This window comes from Stylophora pistillata, chromosome 7, assembly GCF_964205215.1.
Source record: "Stylophora pistillata chromosome 7, jaStyPist1.2, whole genome shotgun sequence".
Classification (NCBI taxonomy): domain Eukaryota; kingdom Metazoa; phylum Cnidaria; class Anthozoa; order Scleractinia; family Pocilloporidae; genus Stylophora; species Stylophora pistillata.
In genome coordinates this window covers 10,647,316-10,659,815 of record NC_142525.1, presented here as the reverse complement: position 1 = coordinate 10,659,815, position 12,500 = coordinate 10,647,316, and the positions used below count along the sequence as shown (strand labels likewise).

Genomic DNA, 12,500 nt, shown 5'->3' with positions numbered 1-12,500 from the left:
TTCCTCATTTCTGTTTTCCTTTAAATTTTTTGCAACAAAGCGACGTGTGGGCAGGAGGGCCTGGCAGTTATTTTCTGCTCGGCTCACGTCCGGCCCAGCACAAGTCAGCTTTCACTGTGGGATTGCGCAAGCGGGGCCGGACGGCCTTTTGATAAAATATTAAATAGCAGAGTTCATAATTGTTGTTGATAGTTTTTTTTTTTTTTTTTAATTTTATTGTATTTATCTATTTAGTTTTTTGCCACAGGATGTTAGAGATGAATGGCCAGTGATTTCAGGTGTGACAGAGCTAAAAAGCTTTGAACCTTGATGGGAAACGGAAAATTGCCGAATATTTGTTCTACATAATGGTAGACAAAAGGACTTTGCGTGCCTTGCACTGTAGCTACGGGTTTGGTTGTTACTCATGTAAACATTTTCAAATTTTTGAGGGAGAATAGATATTTTTCGATGAGAACATCAACTGACCTAGCTGTGCCAAATGAATGTTAATGTGAAATTTCGGAAAGTCTCTTGAAAATAGAACCGGTATTAACATCACATGCACACTTTCTAATCATCCTGATAACACTTTTCGCACGATCACAAATTCAAGATTTGCTTAATGGCTTGATACTCCAACTAAATTACAATAACGATGGTGTGGGACTAACATTGTTTATAAAGCAGCTGGGAGTCTTGTGATGAACAAATTGCATTTGATTTTAATTGCCATCGTTGCTTTATTCAAAAGCCGAATATTTCGCTTTCTGCTTATCAATTTGCGGTAGAAGAATTGCATATGAAGTGATTTACAAAGACTGGGTAAAAGTGGCCAGACATGTAATCGATTAACTTACAGTGAGTCGGTAATAAGAAAAAAGAAAATGTTTAATCATAAGATAGGCACATCCGTGCGTGGATAAAAGTACACATACTAAGGTTGGAACTGTTTTTCGCCGTCTCATCACTGACGTTGTTTGCTGTTTGCTGCGAGTGAACGCTTATTGAAGCATGGTAAGACTGAAGGTTGTCAATCGGAAGGTTCAGTCTAGTTCAGTTAATTCATAATTATTTTACTGCATCTATTGTTGGTGAACAGATGGCTTCTTGAAAAAGGTTTCAGTCAATAATGAAAAATACTGGCAAATTCTGGATATCAGGGAAGGCTGCAAAACCAATGAGGAAAAATCTGATAGGAATAAAATTTAGAGCCCATGTCTCTTGCTAGCTTCTGAGCCCTAATTGATGTTTGTTTTATTTTCTTATGGTAGTTTAATCGTGATGTCAATGGGAAAGCAAGTAATCAATTCCTTTTCGTTAAGTTTTTTCCTATGACGGACAATTGGTGTCGATGATTAGAATTTTAAGCTCAACCCCACGGAACAACAATTGCTGCAAAAGCTTTGTTTGTTTTTGTTTTTCATATTTTAGGCCTTCGTTCTTATTTTCTCTTAAACGGTGAAAACAAGAGCATTTTAAATTTGAACTTCCGCCCCCGATTGGTAAATCATACAAGACGAACACATTGCTGGTTCAGAATCTCAATTCAGTAGCCCCGTAACATTGCCCTTTTCGGCAAGGACACAACGAACACATAACAACCGCTTTATGGGTAACCGTCGGCCATCAGATCAGCTATTGAGTCTAGAAATGTTTGCCCAGACTTCATCTAGGATTTGATAAACAGTATAGAGATTCCCTTGATTTTGTGGTTGATAAGCTATTTACTGAGAGCTGAAAAGGAATCGAGATTACAGTTCAGAAAAAAATGTCACTTACGGGGTGTTGGGTGCACAATAGCACCTGCAGGCGACTAAACCGAAAAAAACAAAAACAAACAAACAAAAAAAAGACTTCTTTTTATGAAAAGGTTTCTTTATCGTACGTCCCACTGAAAAATTGGGCTTTTCTAATGATTATGACCTTCAAATGAATGAAGGGGGGTGATTTTCTAAAGAAATTGTGGTGCTACCTTAAACGAGACAAAATGAAATTTTTTACGAATATACTGGTCAGTAGCCTACATAGAAGGTTAAATTTACGAACGGCAAATATTTCCAACCTTAAAATTGTCTGCAAAATATAAAATATAGCAAAATTTAAAATATAGAAAGCTTTGTCCAATAAATGTGAGCTTAGATAAGTTTAATCTAATGGTCTTAAAAAACGCTGTCTAAAGTAAGATCGAGAACAATTAGACAGTTGCAACTTAACTCCTTACAACCTCTTTTCAAACACTTCCAATAGCGAGATTAGTAACGTTTCAAACCCATTAAGGGGCACCCATCGGCTCTAATCCATGCCATAAGCTTTCCAAACATTTCATCAATTTTAAAAGGAAAAAAAAGAAAGAAAATATAGCTAATGTCCTATTGAAATAAAAGTTGAGGCCTTTCGACACTTGCCTCATTCACGCATCCTGTTCTGTACCTTTACAGACAATTACTGAACTACGAAAAGAAAAAAGCGTCGAATTTGGTGTCATCTTGCCGTCAAAAACATCGCGAAGAAAACTGGAGCGGAAAGGAAAGAACTAAATCATTAGAGGAAATGTTTCAAAAACTTGGATAAACAAAAATAGCTCAGGAGCTAAACGCTCCTTTATGTGATACCAGGTCACGGTATGGCGGCAAATAACACAACAGTCAGTTACGATTCCACCTCTGCCAACAGTTCGTTGTACTTTTGCCAAAAACTTCCGTACCTCATCTGGGATTTCACCGATACAACGTTACCGTGGATTTTAGATGTCATCATATTCATTGCTGCCCCTATCGCCACTCTCCTAAACATTTTGGAGATTGTCGCCTTGACGAAAAGCAGAGAACTGCAAAAACTCTCCAATATTTTGCTGAGAAGCATGGCCGTTACTGATCTCGCAACAGGAGCTATAACTATGCCAATGTCTGCCATAGTCGATGTCCTAATGCTTACCCAGGTTTCAGTGGAGCATGTGTGCACGTTCGATTCAGTTGTAAACAAGTGCTTGATGTTCTTGATGTCCAGTTCTTCGTTATATCACTTAACAGCCATTGCTTGGGAGAGATACATGGCCATAAAATGTTGGACGGACTACAGAAACAAAGTAACCAAACGTCTCCTTAAAATACTCGGAGCCACTGCTTGGCTGCTGGCAATCCTCAAACAGATTCCAACCGTTGCGATGATCATCATCGGTGTGGACCGAAAAATTGTTGATCGATGGCTTGAACTTGAAATCATTCTGGTTGTGACTTGTTTGTTCGCCATCGCATATTTTTACATCATGGTGTTCCTCGGACTTCGGAAGCGAAAGCAAAACCAAACTAGCCAGGTTACTAGCATGATAAAAGCAAAACTCGAATCTAAAGTTGCGAAGACAACTGGTTTATTAACAGCTGGACTTCTGATTTCGTTTGTTCCTTCAATCGTCATTGTCGCGTTGGGTAACTTTTTCCCCGCTTTTCGCATGAACTCCCCAATCCGGCTATCAGAGGTTTTCGTGCAGTTCAATTCTATAATAACTCCTGTCTTGTACTTCTACAGAGATCGTCGTTTTCGAAACGCCGTTCAAGGGTTGTTGGGGATGAAAACATCAAGGAATAACCAGCAATCCGTTGATGCCCCACAATCCTCTAAGAAAAACGACTTCAGCACTGCATCAAAAGAGCTACCAGGACGCAACGGGAAAACAATTAGCTCGATACAGAAAACATTCTTCTCCACTGACATCGCCGGAAAAGTTGACGAGGGACCTAAAGCGGCTCTTGGAAGATCCATCTCTGATCCAACGCTTTATCAATGTCCTAGTGTTTCAGTTGTTTCATGCGGTTCCCCGCCGGACGAACCCTCGTCAGCCATCACGGCAATCACAACAGTCCAACATAAAAGTTCCCAGCAACGTAAAGGGAGAAGTAGCAAAGGAAAGGTTTACCCTCTACCAACACACACCAAATAAACAATTTCACCGAGAAGCTCCACAGATCTGACTCGTACAAAACCAAGGTCGAAATCCTGCGATAATGAGGCTTATGTAAATATTTCTGACTATTTCCAAAAGGGCAAGAAACAAACAAAACGAACAGTGAGACATGAAATGTCCTATTCCAAGGTCTAACATTACCAACGACTTGATGTGACACAGTTTTAAGGGAGGTAGTGAGAAAACCAAATTTTTTTGCAATACTAGGTGAAATTTCTATTGCAAGTTTGAGGTTAGATAAAGTGTATCATCAGCGAGTTACACCTTGTTGATTCGTCATTTCTGTTTTTATTTCTTTTTTTTTTTTTACAAACTATTCAACCATTAAAGTTTAATCTTAAGATATTTAACATAGAGCTGAATCGGCTTTTGTTTATTTTTTCTTGATGTGCCTTGGCATTTCAAATAGTTCATTCCGAAAAATAAAATTGTTTTCCCAAAAATGTCCAAGTTTTTATCAGAGACGAGCCCTTCCAAAGACTTAAAATTAAGAAAAAATGTCCAAGTTTTTATCAGAGACGAGCCCTTCCAAAGACTTATAATTAAGAAAAAAGAAAAAAAAAAAAGGGAGCCCTGTAGAATGCTTCCTCTCTTTTTTCTCCTGCAGGGAGATAAACTGAAGGAAATCGTAGCTGAAGAGGACATTAAAATTTGAGACTTTTCATTTTCCAATTATCGTAATTACAGTTATCGTAAAAAAATTAACAGTGCAAACATGATAAAATAGATTAGTTTTTGTACTTTTATGGATAGGGGCACTTCTTTTTCCCTTCCACCTAGATCAATTAAAGAAAATATCAAACTGTTTTCAACCTGCTTTCGAAAAAAACAATGTAGTGCATTAAGGACGTTCATGACCAATACAAAACTCCCTAAATAATAAATGACAATATTTCTCCAAAATGATGTTTTCTCCAAACCTGAGTGCTCGTTCTACAATGGAAATGCTCGGAATATAAACAAGGAAATATTTCTTCTTGTGTTACGATCTAAAATTGAGTGAGTGACACATATGCGCTAAAAGAAACACTAGTCAAATAACAATAATGATTAAAAAAAAACACCACGGAAAAATAACTCCCAAAACAATAAAAAAAACCATAAACAATTCCAAGTAAATGTGAAACCGAACAAAGTTTGATAATAAGCTATTACTCTTTATTTGAGAAAAATACATTTTCGCAAGATATCAAATCTCTCATACAAATTATTGGTGGCTTAGTTGATATCTTTCTCTTAAGATCTAATGTCTTGAGACAAAGAACTAAATATTGAAGATGAAGGTGCTATCGCGTAATAGTACCGATATGCCGTGAACGATAGAAAAAAAAAGTATGACGAGAGTGTTCTATGGATTATTCTATTAATTACAATCTGAGCGATTTTTAATAGGAAAATCTTCTTATGTTTTAACTTCCTCCAGGCAAAGTGGTGTAAATAGAGAATTTCATTAAAATCACGTTAAATTTGCATCAACTGAATGACTTACTTCCTTTCAAATACAATTTCTCGCATAACAGCTAGAAAAAATTGCTTTACTTGAAGGAAAACAATTGTGACCTATGACCTTAAGTACAGATAGAAAAACTAGAAATAAAAAGCTTACTAAGTTTAAGGAGTTATCACCTACGTTCAACATTTTTAGGCATGATTCAAAACAAATAGACAAGCTAGTCTCAACAGGTACAATCTTTAAAAGAAGATGTTCAATTTTAAATTAATTTTTCTCAGAGAGATCACTTTTTAACTATGACTTTGAGAGCTTATCCCAGTTTTGTCGCTTTATATTCATTAGTAAAGTCAGAAGGTTGAGTAGTCGATTTGCTTTTAGACATGAAGTGTTCCCCATATGACAAATATCACCTTCATAAGCAATTTCTGGTATTATAAAAAATTTGACTATCAATAATGTAATTGAAATTAAATTTAATTCCTATCTCATCTTTATTTTTATCAGTAAATTAACAGACTTTCCAAGAAATTTCGTGTCCCTGTTGGGACTGAGTTAAACATGTTTTCAAACGATCAGCCATTTAATATTACTCCTCTCTAATAAATTGTTACGAGAGGAAAGACTACTTCAAAATTATGAATCCCATTAAGGGGACAAAAATTGTAAATACTTGACGGTTTTTAAGCTCCCTCTGAAGTCGCCATTTGCAAATTCATTGCACGTCCATTCCAACGCGTTACGTAGCCCTGAACAGTTACTTGCGAGCCTGCAACCGACATTCTATAACAGCAACCCGGCCAGTAAAAATTGCTTTCTTAAGATCTGAAATCTAAACCGTTCGTGAACCGGGCATCGTTCACACCGCTTCAATGGTAAATGGCTTGAAAAAATAAGAAACTGGAAATGAGAGACCATTTTCGGCATACTAAAATTCACTGGCTCCGAGGCTTGGGGGAATAAAACAAAAAAAATCACATCGAGATCGAGGGAAGAAGGACTATTTTTTTTTTTTAAATTCCCCCAAGTCTCGGAGCCGTGATAGAATCTCAATATATCGAAAATGGCCAATGGGAAACGCATGGATCTAGCAACAAAATGGCAAGAAATACGATTCTTTTGTGACTAAGAAGTGTAGCGACTTCCTAAGAATACTACATGGGAGGCTATAAACGTTAGACTGTAGGATCCCGACATTTTCAGTGGGCGAGAAGCAAAATAAACAGCATAAGCCTACGCGGCTAAGTATGCCAGAGGTAATTCCAGTTTTAACGGCAATTAAAAAAAAAAAACACCTTTTTCCTAGACGTAGTCATATTTCACCAAGAGAAGCAGTTTTTTTCTAAGTTATAGGCTAATTGATAAGCACTCATCTGAGGCTGAAACTTGGCGATTGACTGTTGCTTTTGACTCCAAGTGGGTAAACTTTTGTTGTTATAGTCAAGCACTTATAGAAACCTTTTGTTTGATAAAATTATTCATGCCCTGGCTGTCATTTGCTCAGCACCTAGTCCCAGGTCTCCTTCCCTCATCTGGTCAGGTGGCTCACCGCTGTTCACACTGCCGCTTGTAGGTCTGACCATTACTTCGCTGGTAAAACTCAGTTCTCCATTTATATTGAGCATGTCTTCATCGCTATCTGTTGCCACGGTTTCTGTCTACATTAAAACAAAACCAGTAAAAGCTTAGCCGGGTAACCTTTCATTGTGGCTGTAAGTTGTATGTAAGAACCGTAGATCGTCCCTGAGAGGACGTCTACTTCCCCTGGATGAAATGCCAGCAAATCGCAGGTTAACCCCCCCCCCCTTCTTCTCTGCATTTCTCCAGGTTCAATAATAACAGTTAACTAGCACTAATTGATGCTCCTGGGTGCCTGGGTGACAGAGCTGAGAAACGTTCACACTTGTCACTTTGTAAGTCTCGCGTGTGAACCAAAGAAACATGGCACTAAACTAGAGGAGGAACTAAAGAATTTAAAAGCGATAACAACGATCCAAGGTGCTATAAAAAGTGATAAGTATAAACCTTTGACCTCGTCGCCTGACAAAGACTAGCAGTGTAGCAGTCGAAACGTTGCGACCAATTCACAATTGATTAGCATGCGGACTCTTACATCGTGAGACAAACGATTAAAAATTCATTAATCTAGAAATCCCCTCTGCCCGAATTTGAAACCGTACCTTTGTATCAGGCCGTGATCTTGAGAGGAATCTTGCAAGAGGACCGCACCAACCCGGTAAAGTCTCTGTCAGAGGCTGGCCATAGTTAGTAAAAATAGGCTTCATATACGTAGCGTTTGTCAAGGAAATTAAAATAAGTGTGCTTTTACTACATTTACCCTACAGTAATAAAAAGACCTCTGCTGTAATGTGCTCTGCTCTGCTGTAAAGCAAGCGGGAAGTTGGGAGAGAGGAGCGCGAAAGAAGGAAAGTGGGTTTCTTCCTTTATCCCATTCCCTCTCGTTTGTCGAAAGCTGCGAGAAAATTTGTAATAAAATTACAACAGCAATAACAATAACAACATTTATTTATTATTTGTATTGCGCTTTTCCAATAAAATATTCAAAAGCGCATATTCAAAAGCGCAAACACTCCTTATGACGCGCCTTGAATAAAATTGAGCCAATTGAGCCAATGCAGAAAAACCGACTTGAAGTCGGTAAAGAAACTTCAGAATTCAACCAATCTCGATTGGACCCGTGCCATCCAAACAGTGGTTGGCTGCCACTACCAACTGGGTCTTCCAGGCAGCAGGGTATTGACAGCAGGGTTTCGGTTTTTCAAAATGGCCTCTACAAAGCACATAATTTATTTACTGCAGACATAAAGCTTGTCTTCTTTGCGAGTCTAGGCCACGTAGAAGCTTAATAAAGGCCATTCCTTCAAAACGCGTCAATAGAAGTTAGAAATTCAGTTAAAAGCACTTAAATTTCTGATAAACAGCACAGGTTATACTTAATCAAAAACTTACCTGGAGCCTGCAAAAGAACACTCTAAAGCCGAGCTCATTAACATGAGAAATGACCGTAGTTATGTACTTCAATAATTTGGATATATCAACAAAGTTGAAATGGTAAATTGGCCACCGTAATGATTACAAAAGCTGACGTTTCGAGCGTTAGCCCTTCGTCGGAGCGAATAGAGGAATTGTGGGTTGTGTGTGCTTTTAAAGGCAGAAAATGGAGCTTGGAGCTACGTTATTGGTGGGTGCATGGCAACGAGAAAAACATGAATAAATTAGTGGAGTTTATTCATGTTTTTAGTGGAATTTATTCATGCCTGAAACGTCAGCTTTTGTAATCATTACGGTGGCCAATTTACCATTTCAACTTTGTTGATATATCCAAATTATTTCGTTACTCCCACCGACGCAGCCCCAAACAGTTTCTTTCGAAACTATCAGCCATTGTTATGTACTTCAGTTCGTTATAGGGCTATTTGCCAATCACCCTTGTTTTAATAATAAAACACCAACAGTTTTGTAAACATACCCCTTCGTGCTGTTTTTCTCAGCGACCTGCGCCAAAAAAGCTGATGAGCGTACTAATCAACGAGTCAGGAATCTTGACTACATTCTAAATGCAGTTTACTATAATCAATATAATGATATGACCTCTACAACTTTGGTGAGACCTTTTCACCCAGTTTATGGAGTAAAATTTCCAACAAATCCAATAAGAAACTAAATTGCGATCATTCAACCAAAACATGTAATCATTCCAGAATTAAATTGGTCGGTCTTGAATAATCTTCTCAGTAGTTCCATCCATGCCATAAAACTGGTATAAGTGGGGGCGAACCCACTTTGCTTCAACGACTTGATGTGATATGGATAGTGTCTATATTCATCATAAACGTTCCTTATTTACATAATTTGTTTTCCGCAATGATCACACCCAAACATTCTTCTTTTCCTAAACGTAAGTGAGCAGGTGAACACAAATTGTAAACATTCAGAAGCAAAATTATTTCTGCCAATTCTTGGTAACTTTTCTTTTTTTTTTTTTCTTTTTTTTTTCGACGGTTATCGAAAATTATTTTCGAATAAAGTCGTTTTACTGTCGCTCAATTTCGAAAAAACCCTGGCGAAAAAGAATCCCTCGTGAAGAAGAAGGCAATTTTGGTTTATCAAATGAGTTGAAGATGTAAATTGCCACCGTAATTATAAAGAGTTTCAAAGCTTAGTTTTCGGTTGTTACCCCTTCGTCAGAGGGAATGAAGAGCATTTGCATACAAGAAAGAAGTACATAAACTGCAAATATGGGGACGAAAAATCATTATCATACATTTCCCTCCCAGTGAATATATTTCGTGAAAGTGGGAAGTGAGGATTAAGTCAAGAATTACCGATTGGAAAGGAGCGAGGATATGAATCGCAAAGCACCGAGGGGTGCTTTTTGTGGAGAGCAAATATGTCATGAAAAGGTAAAATTAAAGACAACCAATTTTACGTCACGAAAAGGAATGATGCATAAAGGATTATGCACAGGAGTACGTGTGAAGAGCGGAGAAATACAGAAGAATAACAAATCATCATTGAATGGAAACCGTTTTGAGTGGGTAAAGGTCTCCTGAAAGTTTACATGGGGTTAAAAATTAAGAAACCTTTCCTTTTTCCTCATGTAAAAGGAAGGATGCAAAAAGAATTGCTTAAATCCTTGGAAAATTACATATACATTCCGGTCAAATTTACATAGGAATTTAAGGTTCCAGAGTTATGCTGCGCTGGCTCCGGCAAGGTATCTTTTGATACTAAATTAATCAATTCTTTTAAAAATCTTGAGATCATTCCCAAATCTGCGAAATCGCTATTTCATTTGTGTAAATTTATACCTTGGTCCAACTGTTTATATTTACATGCTGCTAACAGTAAAAAAATTGGCTTGGAAAATTTATTCCCTAGTAGTAGCAGTAGTAGTAGTTGTAGTAGCAGTAGCAGTAGTAGTAGCAGTAACAGTAGTAGTGGTAGTATCAGTGGCAGTGGCAGCGGCAGTGGCGGTGGCAGTGGCAGTGGCAGTGGCAGTGACAATGGCAGCGGCAGTGACAGTGGCAGTGGCAGTGGCAGTGGCAGTGGCTGTGGCAGTGGCTGTGGCAGTGGCAGTGGCAGTGGCAGTGGCAGAGGCAGTGGCTGTGGCTGTGGCTGTGGCTGTGGCAGTGGCAGTGGCAGTGGCAGTGGCAGTGGCAGTGGCAGTAACAGTATCAGTAAAACTTCATTTATACACGGTATCAATTCATATTACATGCTCTTCCATCGAGCCGTGTTATAAATACAAATTAATTAATTAATTAACTAATAATATAGCTAACTAAATTAATTCTCTGTACAAGGTTTTAAAACGACTATAAAAACGATTTCATTTCTTATAGCTACTTATCAATATTTATCAAATACATGACTTAAAGGAACTAAGAGGTGGCTGTAGTTTAGCGCTCAAAGGCAGGCTGTTCCATAAAACAGAACCCCGATATTGGAAACTTCGCTTACCTGCTTCAGTACTCGGTCTAAAAACGAAAGATTGTGTTTTGACTTTCTTAGATTATGCGAGTGAACACTGGATATAGATTTTAAAAGATTGTTTAAACGAGTCGGAGCAGGGTTATAGAGAGTCTTAAACAAAATGACTGCTAGTTGCTTAGAACGCCTCCGCCTCAAAGAATCCCAACCGAGGTCACTGAGTAAAGTGGAGGATCTAATATTTAAGTCAGAAAAGGTAATTAAGCGTCCAGCCCTATTTTGTAATTTTTGGAGTCTCATAGATTGACATATACCTATGCAGCCCCATACGGAGCTGCAATCATCAAAATAAGGTTGGACGAGAGCTTTATAAATCATAATTAGAGTCTCACGAGGAACCAAGCGTCTGACACGTCGGGTAGCCCCGAGGCCAGCGGATACTTTTTTGACAATGTTGTCAATATGGGAATCCAGGCTAAGTTTTTATCCAAATCAATACCAAGATACTTGTAGGTTTTAGCTCTTTCTAAGAAATGGTCATCAATTTTCACATCAAAATGATAGTTTAAGTAAGCCAATTTTTCATGGCTACCAAAAAGAGAATATTTGGTTTTTTAATATAGCCAGGTCTTAATTTGGGCTAAGTCACTATTCAATTTGTATTGTAAGTCAGCTGGATTATTTGAACTTAGTGTAAGACTTGTGTCGTCAGCGTACATTCTAGGCACAGAGATTTAGGGGGGCACGCAGGGAGGTCATTTATATAGACTAAGAACAAAAGCGGTCCCAGGATCGATCCCTATGGGACAACGCAAATAATGGGGCAGTAGTCCGATAAATGGCCATTTACAAAGGTTTTCTGCTTATGATCTGTTAGGTAAGATTTAAACCACTTCAAAGTATGAAAATCCACTCCATAAAGTTGAAGTTTCTGTAGTAGGATCTGGTGATCTACTGTATCGAAAACTTTTTTTAGGTCGAGAAAAAGTACACCATTTATCAGACCACTGTCTATGTTCAGGTACCACTCGTTAGTAGCTTCCAGAAGGGCAGTTTGAGTGGAATACCTGGGTCTAAAACTAGACTGAGTGTCAGCCAAGAGGTCATACATTATTAGATACTCATAAAACTGGTCGAAAGCTATTTTTTCTATCAATTTGCTAATCACAGACAAAACGGAGATTGGCCTGTAGTTGTTAGGGTCACTTTTCGCCCCTTCTTTGTATATAGGCGAGACTCTGGCCAACTTCCATTCATCTGGGAATATACCAGTGGTGATGGACAAATTGATTATATAGGTTCAAGAGGGCGCAACTATAGATGCTGCCTCTCTAAGTAAGCGACAGGATATCCCATCAAGACCACTAGCTTTATTTAACGGGAGTGAGTTAATTAGTTTTAGAAAAGTATCATTGGTCGTTTCTTTCAACACAAAGGTATGTGCTACAGGGTGGACATAGTCGCTAAAGGCAATATCAGGCGGAGGAATTTCGCTGGCAAGTAATGGTCCTACATTTGAAAAATGATTATTTAAAACATCACTTATTTCTCGATGGGAAGTATAAGCAGCAATTCCAAGTTTGAGAGCGTTGATTCTAGTTATCTCTTTTGTTTTTGCCATAATAAGATTTAATCCTTTCACGATTAATTAAT

General features: G+C 38.1%; 2 protein-coding genes across 2 annotated transcripts; one reads left to right on the top strand and one right to left on the bottom strand.

Moving 5' to 3' along the window:
• Nucleotides 1-2,063: 2,063 nt before the first annotated feature.
• Nucleotides 2,064-3,919, top strand: LOC148726580 (trace amine-associated receptor 9-like). The gene has a single exon (XM_088726336.1). The coding sequence runs from the start codon at nt 2,606-2,608 to the stop codon at nt 3,917-3,919; it is 1,314 nt and encodes a 437-aa protein (XP_088582462.1). The 5' UTR covers nt 2,064-2,605.
• A 1,160-nt stretch (nt 3,920-5,079) lies between these two features.
• Nucleotides 5,080-7,701, bottom strand: LOC148726579 (sodium/hydrogen exchanger 9-like). The gene is made up of 2 exons (XM_088728045.1): nt 7,574-7,701; nt 5,080-7,051 (listed from the first exon to the last, which is right to left on the bottom strand). Exons 1-2 carry the CDS (start codon nt 7,676-7,678, stop codon nt 6,872-6,874), a joined length of 285 nt encoding a protein of 94 aa, XP_088584171.1. The 5' UTR covers nt 7,679-7,701; the 3' UTR covers nt 5,080-6,871.
• Nucleotides 7,702-12,500: the final 4,799 nt, after the last annotated feature.

What these genes read in the sequence shown, in the direction of transcription:
- LOC148726579 (XM_088728045.1), bottom strand. Translation starts at nt 7,678, where the DNA reads ATGAAGCCTATTTTTACTAACTATGGCCAGCCTCTGACAGAGACTTTA. An exon ending in GATCACGGCCTGATACAAAG is followed by an intron (nt 7,052 to 7,573) that starts GTACGGTTTCAA and finishes GTTTTAATGTAG; the next exon opens with ACAGAAACCGTGGCAACAGA.
- LOC148726580 (XM_088726336.1), top strand. Translation starts at nt 2,606, where the DNA reads ATGGCGGCAAATAACACAACAGTCAGTTACGATTCCACCTCTGCCAAC.